Source organism: Stegodyphus dumicola, chromosome 12, assembly GCF_044657685.1.
Source record: "Stegodyphus dumicola isolate Sdum_Otavi_A_Nest chromosome 12, ASM4465768v1".
In the NCBI taxonomy this organism is placed as follows: domain Eukaryota; kingdom Metazoa; phylum Arthropoda; class Arachnida; order Araneae; family Eresidae; genus Stegodyphus; species Stegodyphus dumicola.
In genome coordinates this window covers 78,112,381-78,133,959 of record NC_140779.1, presented here as the reverse complement: position 1 = coordinate 78,133,959, position 21,579 = coordinate 78,112,381, and the positions used below count along the sequence as shown (strand labels likewise).

The 21,579-nt window shown below is 30.0% G+C and overlaps 1 protein-coding gene across 2 annotated transcripts in view; it reads right to left on the bottom strand.

Annotated features, from left to right (window-relative positions):
* Window positions 1-9,245: 9,245 nt before the first annotated feature.
* LOC118190387 (uncharacterized) overlaps window positions 9,246-21,579 on the bottom strand; it is a 54,963-nt gene continuing 42,629 nt past the window's right edge. For both annotated transcript variants that reach the window (XM_035361084.2, XM_035361085.2), the window contains one exon: window positions 9,246-20,899. In XM_035361084.2, coding sequence (XP_035216975.1) covers window positions 20,145-20,899 — 755 coding nt within the window. In that variant the 3' untranslated portion in view covers window positions 9,246-20,144. The remainder of the gene's footprint in view (window positions 20,900-21,579) is intronic.

Here is a 21,579-nt window from a genome sequence, read left to right as displayed (position 1 = left end):
GTTAAAAAAAGTGTGAAATTGCATCTAAAATTAAGTAGTGTAACAAATAAACAGCATGTGCGGGAACGTTTGTGAAATATAATATATAAGTTAAAAATCAGGGTATGCTGAAATGGTATGAAAGGTATGAAAAAAATAGTATGTGGAAATTAAATAAAATATTACAAATTAGAAACGTTAAGTATTAAAAAATATGACAGTAAATGAATATGTTATTATGAACAGAAAACCTGAGAAATAAGTTAAAGTTTCATGGAAAACTAGAAAGGATAAAAGTATCAGAATAAAATTGAGTAATAAAAACAAATTATCTTGTAGTTTCAATCTTCATACTACTCAGCTGGGGAGATATTTTGTTTCAGGGTTCGATCCTATATTTTGAATAATAGAACATTTAAAAAAAAAAAAGAAATTTCTAAAATAGATTATTTTCTTTTTTCGTCCCTAGAGGACGTCATGACCCCGTTGCCAATTTTAAAAAACTAACTTTAAATGAAAAGCAGGAGGTCTACAACGCAACCAGCAGTCTACCAACAACTCAACTCCACTCGTGACCATGCCTCCTAGTGTGATGACGTTGCTTTTGGCCCCGCCCTCTGTGTGACATCATTGACCACGCCCTCTGACCCTCTGACCCTCTTGCCGCAGAACCCCCATTTTCATGCTACTCCTGTGATTGTCGACATACACCGGTGAGGGTCCGAATGTACAAGAATGTAATGCAATATTCGATCTTTCACCGACGTATTTGGTAAATGTTGACATTCTCCAGTGAAAGTCGACATTCTCCAATTTCGGTCTTTCACGGTAACATATACAAGCCAGTTTAGTTCCCTTAGAATACCCTTCACGAAAGCATCCCTTCTTTCCGTAAAACTTTTCGAAGTGTTAGATCATAAATGTGAATTTTTGAGAGACTATTATTTTCAATTTTTCTTTTATTACTATTTTTAAGACAGTATAAAATCTTTAAAATATGTTACACATTACTTATATAGAATATTTTTTAATTTCATTCAAGTTTTAAAATTTAGAATTTTACAATTTTCGTTCTGGCAACAATTTAGCTAATTTTAATGAAGAGCGCCAGTCATTATCACTCCATCTTTATTCGATTTTCAATTAAATATGTCACTATCATTTTGAATTGTTCTTTAACTAGTATTTTAAAGACAGTAAATCTTTAAAATATATTACTTTGTTGAGTCATTAGGTTATTTTGAAGTCGCGGACTTAAAAAAATGAGCAGTGCCCTCGCCGGAACTCGAGCCTGGACCTCTCGAATACGCGCCGAGTGTGCTACCGTTACACCACGAAATCATGCTTGAAGGAGGGAGAAAATATCTTCTATTGATACAGAATATGTTTTAATTTCATTCAAGTTTAAAAAATTAAGAATTTTACAATTTTCATCCTGGCAGGATGCTATCTAATTTTAATGAAGAGCGCCAGATATTATCACTCCATCTTTAGGCAGTTTTCAGCTAAATATTTCACTTATCCTTTAATAGGAATTGTTAGCATCACATTAATTGAACTTTTACAAGTTCTAACAGTTCCGTATCAGCTATTATAAACAGATAACGCGCCTCCTGTAATAAATCGTTCCTTCCTGTCTTCTCATTAGACAATAACAGGCACATTAAACTAACTTTCTGAAACAACTGATTTCGACAGAGATAATCTTAAAATGTATTACTTATTTTAGGAGCGATGGATGTTGTAGGTTTAATATAATTTCTCATCAATTTTTATGTCAAACAAGAAACAACAAAATCGAAAACGCAGTGATGAAAATTAGAGACACAGAAACCAAAGGCAATCCTCGATTAAATTTTCTTACATTCTTATTTAAACTCAAGCGTCATATTATTTTCCTTCCTAATTAGCTTTTTAAAAACTGATCCGTAAGAGAAGAACCAATTCTTTGGTAGTTATGTGTCATAAAATGGATTATGTTCTCACTGCGTTTAGATTACTAATAGTTGAAATTTGATTTAGCCTTAAAAAAAAACGAAAGGAAGGGTAAGTGCCAAATAAATGTAAGGATGGATTGTCAGGATGGTACTTAAATTTCTAAGAGTTAAAATTTTTATTTACTCATCAGTAACATCAAAAGGATATACGAGTAACAATCATAAAGATAATATAAAACAGATTGCATGCCTGAGCCCATCAGAGATATGCCAACAGCGCAAATCATTTAATTTTAAAATTGTATTTTCAGTTTTAAAATCGAAAAATTTCTGCAGTCATATTTTAACGGAAATATCCATTTTGACCGTTTCCGAATCCATTTTGACTATTTTTGCATAACATTCGTCGTAATCACATATTCCCAATTACAAACGTATATTAAATGACGAAAATATTCATGCCTTGGCAATGTCAAATTTTAAAATATATATATATATATTTTCCGGAAATAACGAAGTCTTAACTTTTAATGCGGTCTCCCGGTTTCTATATTTATATTTCGGAAAGTTGAAATTCGTTGCGGAAAAATAAAATTATATGAAGTTTCAAAACCGTAAGGCAAAAATTGACCAGAATTTTAATTTCAAAATTTGCAATTTTTTATGTCATTTTTAACTTGTCTTGAGAGATCGGTTAAGTTAGAATAATAATTCGAGGATGTATTTTAGGTATTGCAATGTATTTTACTCCGAATTCTTCTACGTACCTTTCATGAAGACTAACTAAAAATTATAGCATTAAAGGCTAGATTAATTTCGTTTATAAGAATCACAAGAAAATTAAAATTTCCGGTGACCTACCTTACTTAACAGCATGCTACAAGAGCTGCAGAAACAAGTGAAAAAAACCTGGTCCTTCTTCGCATAGAGTCCAAAAGCGGCTGGGTGGTAATTCGATTCCAGAAGAATGGGCTCAGTGCATGGGCGTTTTCGAGTTTTTCCCCATGTGTAATATGGATATGAGCTTTTTCCCTTAGAAAATCTTCCAAGAAGGCATCCTGCCCTTGAGGCAGATATCTCTAACCTGCTTTTCCGGAAAGAAATAAAACAAATCAACTTTTCTTGCGCAACTCCAGCTCCTCCAATTCGCGCGAAAATTCCACTACACTGGAATGCAGCCCGGTTTCTCTCTCTCGGATCCTAAGATATCGGAAGTGCTGGGAATAAAGCTCTCTCTTCGTATGACGTAAAACATTTATGTTTTCGAGTAGTAGAGAGCAAGGATTTGCACATCAAGAATTGCTGTACGAGCGGGTGAGAATGCCGCGAAACATATTAGTTCAAAAATGGTGTTCTCTTTATTGTTTTTGAATGTTAGGTAAAAGTACACTTGAAAGTGTTTAACGCATAATATGTTAGAGGACCAAACTAGTCTCTCTGGCCAACTGATGACATACAATTTGTATTCTTTAGGGTATATATAAACGAATTATCAAGGGAAAACCATAAATTGACTTCTGTTTTTCCTTTTACATTTTTCTCAATCCCATTCTTCCCCCAAAAGTAATATTTTAATAGTTTCGTAAATTTAGCCTTGTGCTGACGATATATAATGCCAATGTATATGGTAATATATATAATGTTATATATAACGATATATATAATAACGATATATAATGGGCTAATACTTATCACTAGGGATCCATGGAAAAATTTAAATTTATCAAAATCAAATAATATATAGTTTGCAAGAAGATTCAACCTCTTTTAACCATTCTATTATTGATAGTTTATTATTTTTTCCCCATTCATCAATGCTCCTACTCGTTAAACTAAAACTGCTATTTCATTTAGGAGTGTTTTTTTTTTTTTTTTTTTTTTTTTTTTTTTTTTTTTTAAGGTCATGCAACTTGAATAATGTAGTAGCTGAGAACATGAAACTTGCGTAAAACCTTCATTGTATCTTCAAAATGTAGCATTATTGCGATTTCCTAAATTACATATTTCTGAAAAGATAAATTTAAATAAGAATACTGAAACTGTGATATAAAGTGGGGTAGAGAAGTTGGTGTTGTAATTAATTTAGAGATATAAAGAAAAAAATTAATATGATGTGTAGTCATCTCTCACGGAAATGCATGCTTTTTAGAGATTATTCATGTTATATATTAGATTATCTGGGAGTTCCTGCGATAACAAAATACATTCACGACGAATAGCATCTTGAAAATTCCCGAAGAGCTCTAGGTGAGCATTGCAAAGAATGCTGTAGACCGATTAGGTAATCGGAGCGGAAAACATGAAAAATAAGTAATGTCCTTGCCGGGATTTGAACTCTGGATTCCCCAATTACTAGCCGGACTTACACTGTTAGCTCTACTTATACCATTAAGGCATACTTATACCATTAAGGCATACAGTAAGGAAGGGAAAAAATTTTTTACTTTCTTCCCCACTAAAGAACGATTGGAAAGAGGGGTGGAATCAGTCGTCAAATGAAAATGGTGAGGAACTATCGTTAAGCACATTTTAGTTCTGGCTCCACTTGCAGTGATTTAGAATTTTTTTGAAGTCGAGAAACATGTTGAATCAACTCAGAATCCGAACCCTCCCCCGATTTGCTAACCGGACATGCTTCCAAGTACACTGCGAAGGCATGCAGTATGGATGGAGAAAAATCTTACAAAGCAAGTAGGTTACCTATCGTGTCCCAGACATGTTCTATCGGATTTAAATCCGGATAATATGCGGGTCACTCCATCCGCTGGAATCCTTCGCCCTCAAGATAATCTGTCACTAGAAAACTGTGATAGGATGAACATTATTGTCCACTGCACCCCTAAACAACTTGTCATTAACGATCACCCGGACCATACCCGAAAGTCTTTCCGGGTAAGGTCTTTAAGCCGACCGGTTGTCTGGACCCTAATCTCAACTGTTCCCGTCATAACGATCACGAACCTCATCTCTGTATATTTTGGCAGTTCATAGTTGGAATGGTGGGAATATGTAGTTCAGTGCGGACATTCGCAATGATGTCTTCGTATATCATGATTCCACCTTTGTATCAATGCCTATCATACGTATTTTCGGGCTTATAGCGTGTGTTTTGCTCCATCCAGACTGTAACAGGTCTCGAATCACTCTCAAAGAAAAAATGAGACTCACTAGTAGAGAGACCTCGACTACATTCTGTGGTATTTTATTCATGATAATCTCCGACCACTGCAACCGGCGCATTTCGCAGCCCAAATCAGTGAAGCACAAATCGTGGGTTTCTCTGCATGCAACTTTCTTGTTTACAACCTGTCGCCTGCGGTACATAGAATGTAAGCAATTCCTATAGCTGAAACGAGTTTTTTTGCAATATGGGCTGACGTCATTTATTTATTTCTAATCGTTGCCAAATGACGATCCTGAGAACTTGTTATTCATTATAACCATTTTTCACAATTCATCAACTGCCTCCTCAATGTCATGTTTAACATTCCAACGCGAAACTTTTTATCCAACTAACTCGTTTAATTCTTGAATTTACAATTTAAAACACCTCTCTGCACTCTTTTACACACATGCAAAAGAATGGTATTAAAAAATTGCACAGTTCAATGAGGCGAATGCTGAAGTTCATTTTGACTGCATAAAAACATCAACCTTGAGCTACCAACCAACCACCTGTCATTGGACTTCACTTTAATAAAATCAAAATAAGAACTTTTTTATAGTCGTTCCTTTAATCGCAACATGCATTTAATAAATCTACATCATTATTAAATATTTTGTTTTTTCAATAACTTTTCAGTTATTTTATTGCTGTTTATCACATGCTTACGAACGTACATACATGCAGACTCCAACAGTGACCAAATGGTTATGACGATTTGAATACTGGGAGGTTCAATCCCAGGCGAACGTGTTGGCTGCATAGTTGGTTTTTTTCCATACGTAATACAAAAGCCAGTTTTCGTTAGAAAGTCCTCCACGAAGGCATTCTTCCCCTTACACTGACATACCGTGTGCTTTGTCATGTGCAAATAACCTAACCTAACCTAACCCTACACATCAGGGCCGTGCCGAAAGTGCGATGCAATGAAACTATGGCTTCGGCTAAAAATATCATGCTGCTCAAAATTATAATAGAATATAATAGACACTATTAATGTAAAAAAGAATAAAAAATATTTAAACAGCGCAATTCTAACACTAGTTCCAGTTGGTACAAACCTTGAGCACAATTTTATTATAAATTACTGGTCATTTAAAATGCAATATCATGAAGAAAGCATGCAAGCAACATGAAACTTGCATCAAGTGTATACCGCGATTTAATATGCAAATGATTACGATTTCAGCGCACGCGTACATCATGAACGCTCCTTATACTCCGTATATAAAGGAAGGAAAGGTTGTCGTTATGAATAACGTGAATTGATTTCTCATGAGATTTTATTTGTACGCAGTTTTAGTGCGCCTCGTACAAAAACACAAGCATCATTCCAGCACGTTTCTGAGTTCGAATCGTTGCATACAAAGACTGTTGATTATTCTTCCGAGAAATCGGTCATTGTGTCGGATTTAGCCGAACAACAGTCATGCAAATACGAAATCGGTGGATGTAGGAAGGAAACGGTTGACGGATAGGAACAATTGCAACCGCCTTGTCACACCACTCCACGGGAAGACAAGGCGTATTTTGCCTATGGCATTGGTGAATGGCACTGCTGTATCCGTAATCATATCACAACGAATGCAGTCTGTAACACAACAATCAATGACTGCATTAACAATTCAACGTCGTTTACAGTACAACCCGCTAGGCGTCCATTGCTTCGCCTACCTTTAAACCACAGGCGTTTGCAATTGCAATTGCGCACAGAACGGTGGAGATGGACATCCGACGTGGCATGACATTGTATTTTCAGACAAATCACGTTTCTGCTTGCAGTACCATGATGATCGGATTAGAATTTGGAGACACCGTGGAGAGAGACTGCTCGACTGTTGTGTTATGCACCGTCATATCGGTCTTGTATCCGATGTTATGGTATGGGGTGGTATTCGATTCTACTCCCGTACCCCTTTAGTAGATATTATCAGTACACTTACCAACCAGCCAGCGTTATATCTCTGAGGTTTCGAAGCCTGTTCTCCTTCCTTACCTAAAGAGTTTGCTTGCTTCCACATTTCAAGAGGACAATGCGCGACCACACATTGAACGCAATGTTCAAGCTTTCTTCTTAGCCCACACATTGCATTGTTAATCTGGCCTGATCGTTCTTTAAATCTATCGCCGATCGAACACGTCTGGTCAATTGGATCGGAGAACATTTAATCCGACATGCCGCATAAGCGGGTACATCCGATGAACATTGGCTACGTGCGGAGCAACGCCTTAGTGGTGAAACTGGAAGTGCGCTCGATGCGAATTTGCCTCACTTTATTGAATATTTATGTAAACGACATTCCTAACACACCTAACATTACATTTGCAATGTATGTTGATGATGCAGCGATCTTTGCACGAAACGCATCTCTTAGTCCAGTCATTCAACATCTTCAAAGCCACATAGATGCACTAGAGGCCTGTCTTATTAAATGGAAAAATCGATGTCAACGTGGACAAGACCACTGCAGTCATGTTCACCAGATAAAAGAACATTCAACCAGCATCTAGAGTTATATGAAACAACTCTGCCGTGGGTTGTACAAGTCCCTTATCTCAGGGTGATCCTCTCTAATTCTCTGACTTGGATTCACACATACAAAACATTCTTCAGAAGTTTCGAGTTCGTAAAGCTAAATTATACCTCTTAATTGCTCGAAACAGCATTCTACCTACTGACAACAAATTACTCATTTATAAATCTATGCTATGTTATGCCTGTCCAGTCTAGGCGTATTCCTCTAAATCTGACAAAAAAAAAAAAAAAAAAAACTTCAAACATCACAGAACTGTGTTTTGAGGCAGATCTCCAAAACACCCTGGTACGTTCATATTCATGAAGAACTTGGCATTGTCCAAATAAGATATCTTTATTACCACCTTGCATGAAAATTTTATGCAAAATTGAGAACACTTAGTCATCCTCATTTCCACATCTATAATTATCTAGATGAGCAGTACAAAAAGCGGTCCACGGTCATACTTAACCCCAGGATGATAATGGAGTAATTAGTATTTAATATAATTTTATTTACAATTTTTCCATCCTCGATTTGTATCATTATTGTATGCATTCTTTTTAAATTGCGTATCACATGCACAAACTTTACCACTACGACTGCTTGTTAGCTCGATCAACTTTCTGAACAATCTCCTCCAACTAATTAATTAACATTTATAATATATATATATTTAAAAATTCAGTAATGTGAATTTATTTTATTTCTTAATGTATTATTAAGTATGTTATTTCGAAATTTTTAATCTTCGATTCAATGTAGGGCATTGCGCCCAAACACCCGATGTGTAAACAACATTCCACGTCAGCTGGTGTGGAGGCAGTATTGGGCTGCCATTCCCCAATAACACATCTAAAGCCTCTTTCACTCAATGCCGCAGTGTGTAGCAGCGGTTACTGACAAAATCGGAGGAAACAATTATTACTGATTGTCTTCCTCTCCTGTAAAAAAGTTGTATTTTATATCAGTTAACATATACTATGTGTAATCTTGAAATACATTTGGCTTTCGTATTTCTTGGTGTTGCAATTTGGAAGGCCAGCAGTGCGTATATATATATATATATATGTAAAATAAAAAATATATAAATCAGCTTTCTAATTCAATTTAGCAATAGGCAATTCGGCATTTTTAATTTGGTTATGTCTCTTTTATTCCAAAAAAATTAATAATATTTCTGGACTGCATCATTTCTAGATCAATCTCTGCCGCATGACTTGCGTAACACTGATGGCGTAGCTGATTCGGAACCTAAACTCAAAATTTCGAGACCTGAAACTTTTCTAACCTAAGACAAAACCTTCTCTGGGCTTCCATACAGCATTGTCACGCACTTAACTTCTTTGAGAGCATTTTACAAATTCGACACGATAAAAGAGTGTTCTAAGAACTGACTTATATGAAACAATCTAGGAGCTCTTAATGAATACGCGAAGAGATGAATAGCATAGGTATATGTAGAAGGCCAAACAATGATACATTTGTTTCTTTCTAATCTTGATTTTTTTTTAATCCGACTTAAAATTTTGTAGATTGTGTACATTTAGATTCAAATTAATATCACACATAGTAGTACCTCTTGACCTTATGATCAAAACAGATCTGTTGTAATAAAATAAACCTTCCACAAAATGAAAAAAAGCACAATGTATCTACATATATTTTTTATTATTTGGTTAGAACAAACATACAATAAAAATTTTTCTTATGTTAAACAACATGAAAGTGTAACAATTTTTGATAAATTTATATTTTCATAATGATACTCCAAACAGTAACATATTTTTATTTTTAACAAGTTACTAAAATGTAGTATCCTGACATTTATCTTCCTAACACATGTCGGTAAGCAATTTTGACAACAGTTGGAAGGCAAAAACAGTTAAGAATTTTAAATGCTTATCACAATATTGCAGATGTAATATAAGATGATACTACATTGCTAGTTTGTCTATGCAATCAAGCTAAAACAGGTACAGATGGAAGTGGAAATTGTCAAAACTACATACAAATATTCTTTTTTAATCAGCATGAAAATATGTTATAGCACAAAACTATTAAAACTGTATTTTGTTCAAACAAATGACATGTGCGTATGAATGATATTAAAATTCTCCACAAAAGCATACAACTTGGTTCATATTTTTTCAGAGCAATCACATGTTCAACTGAGAATGCTCTTACAATAAAAATGCATTTTAAGTACAGGCTTAAGTAGTTTTTAAAATGTTAAAATCTTAGCTAGCTTATTACAAACTTTGTTCATCTATTTCAAAACTGCTCAGGGAAAAAAAAAAAAAAAAAAAAAATTAAAAACTGACATACAACTGGAAATGAACTAGTTTTCAATTCTATGATCGTGATTTAAATATATCCTATCACTCAGTGGATTTGACTCAGTGGATGTAACATAAATGAGAAAAGTAAGAATAGCACAAAAGTATATAACTATGTATGCTTTTTTCTAATTCATAAATCCATTTGACAAGAAAAAAGAATCATTTAAATAAAAATACCAATATTTCTCTTTTAACAAATTAACACAAAATAATGTATGAAATCTAGAACCAATATTCTGAAAACAACACAATATCTAGGGAAGGGTGAGTATATTTATCACCACATGAAACTTTTTCTACAGCAAAGTGAAAACAAAGACCATTTGGTCGAACAAGAATATAAAAAAAGCAAACGATAAAAATTAATATAATTTAAAATTTAGAACTGAAGTAATAATAGTAATAAAATCCGATATTTTTCCCAATGAATTCTTCTTTCTTTTTCAGGTACAGTATAGAGGTGGGGGGCTGAAGCACTCTTCCATTTCACAATAAATAAAAAAAAACATTAAGAAATCTGTGGGCTTTTTAAGAACACTGGTACTAGTGTATTCATGGTTCTAGGAAAATGCTAGAAATCAGATGACAAAAATCTTGTATTATTGTCATTACCATACTTTTAGATTTAAATCTAAAAAAATAAAAGTGGGTGAAAAAAAGAAACAAATGGCTTATCATCCTTCTCTGCCAAAAAGGAAGAACAAATAATATATCAACAAACAGCCAATAAATTTCAGCTAAATGGTGAATCATGAAGTAGTACAATTTTTATGAAAAATAATAATGATACAATTAATATACTCAAGAAATTTCTATTGCTATAATCTTAAACTTCGAATTTGAAACTAGAATGTTTTGGGAAATGCACCTCTTTATAAGCAATACGATAATATAATTGCTATAGGAGGGACTGCATTTTCAAATGAATCCACCAAAACACTTTGATTTATTTCTTGTATTAAAAAAGCTGGTGAGGGAGGGGGGAGGAAACTTTCACTTATGAAACTTATATTCTTACGACATGTTAAATTTTCAACATTCAAAAGACAATTTGAAATTAATACAAACTTTCTTTTCTTTGATAAGCAAGTAAAATTTTTTTCAAAACATGCAATATCCAAACACTATTCAAAATCTTAAATATTCATTTTTTAAAAATTATTAAGAAATTAAAAAAGAATTTAATTTCCTCTTGTTTTTTACATGAATAAAAAATGCACAAAACTAATAATTTTAACATTTTTGTGATAATATACCACTTTAGTACTTGATGACTTCAATTTTTCTAAATGGCCCATGCACTCACAGTGTTAAACACTGGTTATTAACCACTAGTAACCAATTAGTATACCATGAAAAATTCAATGAATAAATACATACTTTTGATCTCTATATGCATATATATATATATTTAGAATAAGTTTGGCATTCACTCTGCTCACTGACTTAGGAAGACCTGCACAGATTCGAACATGATAAAGTGTAAGTATTGATCAAACACACATTAAACAAGATTTAGAAGAGAACTATAACCAGAATTTACAGTTTAATACATCTTAATTTTTATCATGATTGTCTTTCATTATTATATATAATCTTTCCTTAAAAACAAGATCCTATTTTCTTAATCTACGTTAGAAAATAATATATTTTACTTTTTCATACACAAATGTTCACTTATTTGAGAATTTATATAACAAAACATCTGGAAAATAAAAATTACAATTAAGCAGTTACATAAAACTAAGTTAAAACACCATCTTCGGGCTTGGATCTGTCAGCAATTATATGCTAATGGCATGTTTTACATGCTAACAGCCTTATTCATAAAGTGCATGCCCTTTTCAAATAAAACTAATGCAAAAATTACAGTAACTATAAAAGTAAAAAGCTCACACTGAAGAACAATTCTAAACCAAATAGATATATCATCATAATATTTTCATCAATAAAGAATAAATTTTCTCATTACATATGGTTACACATACAGCAAGGAAAATTTCATAATAATCTAACTTTATTGCTAAGCACACACATTAGACAGTTTTTAATCTAACATAACCAGTTCACTTGCTGCTAATTTTATCAAAGTTATATAACAGAGTTTCTCCTACTTAAATTAATGTTTTACTGATTTATGTACAAAAGGAACAAAATATTCTCTTTTTGATAAATATTTTTGCTACATTAATGGGTGCTTTAAAAATTATAAGCAAAAGTAGTATGTAAAGGATAAAATATTCTGATTCTTACAATATATCCAACTGATACATTATATAACAAACTGAATGAATAAAATTTTAAAATACAGTTTCGTATTAATTTTCAAGACAATTGCAAAACACAGTTCTTGAAAAGTTAATGCTTTGCATATTAAACATACACGAAATTGTGGCACCACATGGCTTAAAAAATTGATCATTTATATATGCTCATATTTTGTATGTTTATAAAATGGAAAAGTATAAAATCATATATCAGCAAAAATGGCATTTTTATACAAGAATTCTCAAAAGCACTTTTAAGAATAAATATATGTATAAAATACATAGGATATTTCATATCAGATAACATGATGCAGAAGAGAAAGTGGAACGATCACTTGAATCGTCTTTAAAATGTGTTCAAGTTACCACAAAAAATCCAATCATTTTGCATAAATAACTTGGTTCACATTTATGGTATCTTATTTGAAGAATAAAAACGTTTGATTTACGTAAAAGTTGTTCACATTTATAGAAAATCCCTGAATTCTTGTAATAATTTAAATTTATAAAATCTAACCCAGAATAAATAACAAATAGAATCTAAATATTATTAAATTGCACTTTTTTTTTTTTTTTCAAATGACAGATACACTGTTTCAATACTTTTAAAATTCCATTAATAAAGTTACCATAATCTATAATTTCTTGTGCATTTAACGCTATAGAATTTTATGTTGAATTTATAATACATTGTAAGATCATAAACAATTATTCAACATCTTTTTCTAAGAAAGGAAAAATATTGTTTATTGCTAATTGCTTATATTATATATATATACACAAAAACTTTTACAACTGCAAGATTAGAAACAACATTTAAAGATATTTAGTATAACAAATGTAAATACACACTCTAATGGTTAATGATCTTTATTGCAGCAACCAAGAAAAATCCTTAAATGTTTCTTTCTAACTTATACTAAAATTAACAAGTTGCATTAATCAAGATTTATATAAATAACCGAACAAAACAAATATGAAATTATCATATATTTTATACATAGCAAAGTTAAACCATATGCTTTCTATAAAAACCAATTACCATAAATAACTTAAATATGAGCAAAAAACTAGAAATAAATATTAAAACAATATATACAAATTTTATATAAATAATTTCTACAAAATCTTCAGCTCATTTACAGCAAAGGAAATTGTTTTAAGTAGCAATAAGTTTGTTAAATTATGAGCGGGGATCCATTAAATACTTCTTTTAAAATAAGAAATAGTTAATGATAATTTCTTATGGGCTATAATTCATTAACAACTTAAGAAAACATTTAAACTGTTACACACAATGAGGGCAAAAATCAAAATTAAAATTACATTTTTCTTTATAAAATTTTATAATAATCATTTCACTATATAAGTAAAAGTGTTTAAGACATGCAAATGAATGTATGCACAATGATGTGCAAAATATGTAAATGACACTCTTTGGTAAAATTTAAATGCACCTACATTACGGTTTAGAATAGATCTCTTTCATATATCTAATAGGAAAAAGAGAACAAACTGAAATTATTTAACACAAAAATATCACTCGAACCTTAAACCCAGAAACTTTTACATGGAATAGTACATTTTTGGCTTACATAAAAGAAGATGTTTTTCTTAATATTTTCTGGATTAGAGTTATTTAAAATATAAAGGACATAAAAATGCACATTTTCATTCAAGGATCTTGACTTCTTACTACAAAATATCAAATGAAAAAGATATGTTTGTTTCAAATATATATCGAAAGAGAACAAAGTTGAAATAACAAATTCACAAACATTAAAGACAAAAATAGTTAATTTCAATTTATTCCATAAGAGATACTTTTATACATCAGAATGTAAATAATTATTCTTCTAAATAGTATATAAAGCCATTCAAAAATATTTTAAGCACTAGTATGAAAAAATTAATAAATGGAAAATGTTTCATACAAGCATTCTAATTCTAAATAAAGCTTATAACCTTAAATATGCCACTAGACAAGTTTTGGACAATTACATATATGACTAAAATAATGATTTTAGAATAAAGCTATAACAGACTAGCTACTAAAGGATTACAAAAATAAAGCTAAAGAATATTAAATAATGTAAATAAATCTCCAATTATGGCTTAAACAGTTATCTACTTTAGAAACAACAGCATAATCTAAAGGAAAAGCTTAATCATTAACATATATTGCACGTATAAAACAGTCCATAAACACAATTGGTAAATTTCTATATAGGAACATGTGAAGAGTTCTAAAATGTCAAGATGAAACAAGAAACTATCAATGTTTTAATTGGTGCAAAAATTCAGCAATTAAAAGAATTAAATTAAAGCAACTTAAAAATCTAAAGTTACCTGGTATAGTTCTTTTATATAGGCATTCTAAAGTTTAAAATACTCACTTAAAGAAGTATGCTTCCACAGCACTAATTTAAAAACGTACAAACTTATGAATATGGTATATTATCAACCTTATAAAGTTGAATTATTTGGTGGTAAAAAATAAAACAAATTCCACACACTGATAATACATAACTCACATAGTTTTTAAGAAGGGAGACACTTTTAGTGTATAACACTGAATGAATTACCTAAACCTTTCCTGTGGTCCCTTAACGGTTAAAAACAAACAATTCAATTTATTGCCGGCATTAAATTATGACAGCTAATAAATATTAAATTTCAGCCCACATAATTTAAATTCAAAGTAAAAAAAAATCTAAAAACTTCTCCCCGACTTTTATCAGATGATATAAAAAAAAATTAAAATTGCTTATTTTGAATTCACCATGTGTAATATTTTATTAATGTTCACGAAATTCATGAAATTAAAATAATCTTATATGTAATAAGAAAACTGTAAATGGAGACATTGCAAATTATATAGTATATACTCTTTCAGTATATAGATATACTCTTTCAGCCTTCTTTCTTCTATATTTATATACTCTTTCAGTATATAGATATATGCTGAAAGAATACTTATTTCAGATAATAAATACTTATTTCAGAGTAGATGTACTCTTTCAGTATATAGATATATACTGAAAGAGTACATCTACTCTGAAATAAGTATTTTATACATATAAATAAAAGTTACACTAATAAATAAATACATATTTCATACATGATGCAGATAATTTTCTAAATTATGTTTTTAATAGCTCATTTCTCAATACTTTATTTTAATAGCCTTCAGAACTCGGTAAAATAATAGTATTAGATACATCTTACATCAGAGTATTGTTTAATGTTTAAAATAATGAAGTTAATGTATTTTAAATTTATAGTTGCAATTTCCTCAAAAAATTCCTTTTGAATTTTATTAAAAAAAGACTTCATTAAAATTTAATAAAAACTATTTTGATTCATATATAAGTAGAGCAAATGCTCACATCTAGGTGAATTTTAAATTATTAACATATTTACATATATATATATCTATATATTTTAACTTTAATGCCAATAGAGACATAAAATTTCTAACAATTCTAAAACATCAGTAAGTTATCAAAGAGAGAAAACAGTACAATAAAATTTGATTTTTACATAAATAATATTACTTATGGTTATAAGAAAGCTACTGATTTAAGCACCATTTTCATTTTGTTAAATATTTTTATACTGATAAAATATTTTAGTTAATTTTGCATAAATTCATTACATACAGAAGGTATATGATATTCAGTATATTGTGGCTCTAATGATACATAGTAGAATTTTGATAAGTTTTTGACAAACTGAAGTGAAAATCAAAATATAGAATTACTAAAAATAACTTTCTTTTCTCAAGAAAATTCATTTTAGTTCACTTCAATTTTGGCTTATCAATTGCAACTATATGTAGACACACACACATATATATATATACATATATAGAGAGAGAGAATAATTTCTTATCTATACATATAATCAGGATGATAAAAAAAGTCTAGAAAACTTTCTTATTTTGTAAGTAATTCCAAGAATTGAAGCTAACTGCACTTTTTGACAAAAAGAATTCACACTTGTACGGAGTACGAGCATCATGGCCTCCACTTTAATATTGCTTTACAAATGTTCAAATTGGAAATAGAGCATGTGCTATATGAATTTAAGCTAATATTTATTTTTTCAAAAGCACAAATATTCAGTAGATGTTTTTACTATCCTCTTTCCTAAAAAAGGTTATATACCATGAATTCATATAAATGAACTGCTAACAGCCTGTTATTTCTTCACTGAAGGCTGAGAGATCAGGAAAGGAAATTGTTAGTCTGATGAACAGAAAACTCCATTCCAAAACTTTGCTGTAATAAGGTAGCGGAGATCTGTCTGTTATGGATTCAAAACATACCAATGTATGGATTGTTTGTTAATTTACATTCATGAAGAAAGAAAATTTTATCAAGTAGAATCTGGATGGAAACACAGAATTCACATGGCCTACTCATACAGATAACATAACTATATTTCAAGGCATTATAACTTAGCAGTTCCATATATTGAATCATATGTGTATACTATTTATTTGTATGTAACAGTCATTCTGTTATATATATATATATATATTTATATATATATATATATATATATATATATATATGAACACTAATTAACATCCATTCCTAGGCAACATGATGTGTACTGCATTGAGAGTTTTCATAACAGTACATGAAATCATACATGTACTGTTATGAAAATATGTACATACAAATGTACATTTTATAATACTACATGATATATGTCGTGACTACTGCTTACAGTTCTTTGATAATTTTAACAGCTATTAGCAGAAATGGAATGAAGGCTGTTAAACTCAACAACAGTAACAGAAGAGTTTCCTGTGATATTCATAAAAGTGTTATTAATTCATTCCTGGATCATATAGAATGAAGAAATAATAAGACATTGATAAATCACTTACATCATTTTCAGAGATTACACATTTCGTCACAAATAAAGACATGCATTAAAAAAATTACAGCACATTTGAGTTTTTGAAAAAGTTCTAGCTTAAATTATCATATAACATGTCCCCTTTTCTATTTGAAAGTTTTTTTGCAAGATTTAAGAAACAAGTTTCAGATTAATAGCCATCATAAGCATACATCCCATCAAATGCTTTTTTCTATTATTAAATTCTAATTACTGTAGTGGTTTATAACACAGAAATGTGTTTCTAGACTTTTGAATCACCTTATGTGCATATAACAGGAAAGAATTTATTTTCAATTTCTGAAACAGTTATTACAAATAGTAGTTACTATTTCAGAATAAATATCTAAAATTACCTTAAGAAATGTTTTCTCTCTTGATTATATTTAATTTTCAATACCTCTGCTATATGTTTTCTAAGATATATATGCTTATCAAAAGAGATACATTTAATATATTTTAAGTGCCAAATTTTCTTACATTTGCAAAATTTTAATAAGACCTATTATTGACAAAATATGAGAACTGTCATGGATACATCTGTAGATTCATGTAAATATCCCATTAATTAACAAAAACTTTTAACAAATTCATATATACATCAATTCCCAAATGAAAATAATAGAATCAATAACACCTCGACTTCAGTTATCTTCAAAGCACTTTTAGGTGAAATAATAAGAAAACTATTCAGTTTCAAATAACTATTTATAGTTTCCTTCATCCTTCCTTTTAATTATTAGTTTTCTTATGTTTCAGATTATCCTTATATTTTATATAAATGTAAGTCGAATAATGAAAGTACGTAAAAGAACTGAGAGAGAATTAGCATTGGCTATAGCTCAAAACATACAAATCACCTAAGTCAAGCAAATGATATCTCCTATTATAAAAATAATACACACAAGAATCATAAAATAATTTCAAATTCAAAAATGCAATTAGAATACACTCATTTGGCAAAGAACACAGTTAAACAGCTTTTTCCCCTTTTGTATATGGCACTAGTAAAATTAAGTACCAGAAAATCACATTTTAAGGAGAATCACAATATCACAGATGATTTAATATATCTATTAGAAGGTAACTTAATACCTATTTTCAGACTCTGTTAGTAGCCAACTTAATATCCATTTTGAAACTCATTAATATATATTCAATCTCTTTTCAACAAAATACAACTTTTAGAATCTTACTTATTAACTGCAGTTTTTTTTTTTTTTTTTCTTTTTCTTTTCAAGGAGTTGATATTGAGGAACAAGCTAAAATAATGAACAGAGTATGCTTTCTAAAAGAGATTTAAAATTACTTTCTGAAGAAAAAAAAAAAACAGCAAACTGAATGAAATTCATAAATTAAGTTACTTTCATTATACATATAGGCACAGGTGGGAAGATTTTTATGTATAGTGCATAACAAAATGATCACATAAATTTTTGGAAACATAACTGAATTAAAATAAAATCCTCAAAAAATACTGACTGCATAGATTTTATTTATTTTTGTATGACTAGGTTATAATGAGACAAAAAATAAATAAATACAAAATAGTAGCATTAATAATACTCACCAGATATTAAAACTATAATAAGTAATCAAAAGCTATAATAATAATAGTAACACATCATAAAGAAAAACTATTTAGAATATACATAAACTAAAAATGTACCCAAACGTTTAATCTTGCACTGTTATTTAGGAACTAAATGTCAAACAAATAATAGAAGACACAGAAAAAGAATCCAAACATTCCTTATCATTCTTATAAAAGAATTGATTTCAACTGCTTAGATTAAAATGTGAAAATTCACAGAATAAAATATTGAATACATTTATAAGGAAAAGCATTGCACATGAATTTGGTGTGAAGTTTTATGCAGCCAGGTCATGCAGCATTAATACCTTGAAAGTTACAAACATAAAATAGCCTTGGAATAATACACTATCTACATTTTGTTATTACAGAAATAATTAATTCTAAGTTATTTATTTTCCATTATTACTGATCAAATTTTATTTAATGCTTCTTAAAACAGCAAATAGGCAAAATGAAAACACTCTTCTATCTCCAAAATAAAAAAGACAGTAGATTTGTGATGCTACACTATTATCAAGCAAAAAAGGGGAAAGCTAACTCCTGTGCAACAAATTAGGCTGTTGTTCAAAACTACTGTAATGGTCTTTATGGCTTAAAAAAATTCTTATCATGTCACTTCACATTGGGGAGTGAAAAGATTTATTTCATATTTATCAAATAATACTCTGCCAACATAAACATTTATAAAATATAATTGTTAAATGAGTATGACTTACATTATATGTAAAAACAAGGACACGTACAAAAATTATTTTTTCTACACAAAATTTACTGTTATTTGAATTAATAGTTTAATATTTTTAAGTTTGTGTGACAAAAATAATAAGAGAATAATATTCATATTAAGTAAAGATTCAAATTATTAATTTTAATTGAGATAATTTTTGAAAATATTTCAGATGGTACAATTTTTTAATTTGCTAATAAACAAGAATTGGAAAATCTCATTCAGTTCCTTCAAATTCATTGCTAATAATGATCAAGTTATATATCTTATGGCCAACTAAGAAAATTAAATGAAATACTATTTTTTTAAAACACTATAATTGCAATCTTTCTCATTCATCTAATTTCATTAATTGTTCTTTTATTATGAATTTCCTTCTTTGGTTGTTTTACCTTTGCTTTTAAAAAGATTATTTATAAATAATTACACTGATATTACCCCTTATAATTAAAAACTAATTAAAAATTTCTTAAATAATAATGAAAGTATTTTTGCAAAAGAATAAGAGCTAAACTATAAAAAAACTAATTATTTTGTAACATTAAAAGCCTTATATAAACAGGTATTTGATGAGAAAATTTAAAGTGCTTGTTTCATAATATCAAACCCTATTATAAAAAGTAAATTTCACATAATTTCATCTTAACCAAGAATTCCATTTTGCATTTCTAGCAAAATGATGGCCAAAATATAAAGTAAAAAATCTCATGGGTCTAAATTGCAAATGATAGCCTTCATAACAGCTGCTGCAGCTAGAGCAGCATATGGTTGCCACTCTTTTTTCTTTGTACCATCTTTGTAATCAGCAATTCCTCGAATAAACACATAATCATCTTTTCTGTTCCCGAATATGGATTCAACAACAGAGCCAAACCCAGTGTCAAATGACATCAAGCCATGATGGTCTGCAAATGCCAAACGAGTAGTATCATCTTGCATTAAAACTCTACCAGATCCAACACCTCCAAAGTGAAGAACAGGCATATTGGGCTTACGAGGATCAAATGTTCCTTCCGTAGGCTGCGGATGTCCAACTTCCATTAAGTCATCACCAGTATTAGACATGTAGTAAAGTTTATCTGTTTCTGATGAAGGACGACAAAAGGATGACTCTTTGTCTGTCAGTTGCTTTAAGCCTTGTTCAATGAAATACTCCCATGGTCTGTCATTCATATCTTGCAAGCCTTTGCGCCATAAATTATAAGCAATATTCTGCAATTTAAGGCTTGGTGGGCCCCATGTCTTAATAGAAAAATGTTCAGGTGACAAAAAGTCATTTTCTGAGACATCAAATGCATTTTTTAAAGCTTCACAGTAAAGATATACATATGAATGCTGACTATCAGGTGGAGATGATATAACAACATCACCAAGTCTAACATGTTTAGTATAATCTCTATAATGAGGAACACCACCACCTACTCCAACAAGGAAAACATAATCCACTCTAGGAAATGTTCCTGAAAATTAATCATACAATTTATCAGAGACAGATAGTAAAAAATGTGATATTTAAAAGCATTAAAAAATTTAGTTTTAATAAAAAACCTCTTTTAAACAAATAATCCCTGATCTGAGAGTATGTGTGCAAAATCTACACTTAAGCCTCTGAAATCAAAATGGTACCCATTACACAAGGAACTCAGTAATATTCATATATTTTTTATAGACATACATTCTCATATTTTTATTTATACTAGTGCTTTTAAACCGGTTTATAAGAATCTTTAGTAAGAAGACACATTTTAAGTCCTTACATTAAAAAAGAAATAATGAAGAAAAAATGCATTTAGTTTTGGATTTTCAAACTTCACCTCTTGGTGTAAAATGAAAAGAAAATATTATTGAAATTTTCACTTTTGATTCATGAATCCATTTTCCAGATGAGACATGAATTAAAAAAACACATAAATTGATAATCCCATTTCAAATACTATTTATTGATTATAGTTAAGACTTATTAGAACTGAATATTATTCTGCATACTGAATACACAATAAAACTATCATAGAAGAATAATTGTAAAATCATATTATATGATATACACTGAAGTGACAAAAGTCATGGGATAGCAATATGCAAATATATGGATAGCAGTAGTATCGCGTAGAAAATGTATAAAAGCGAAGTGCTTTGGCAG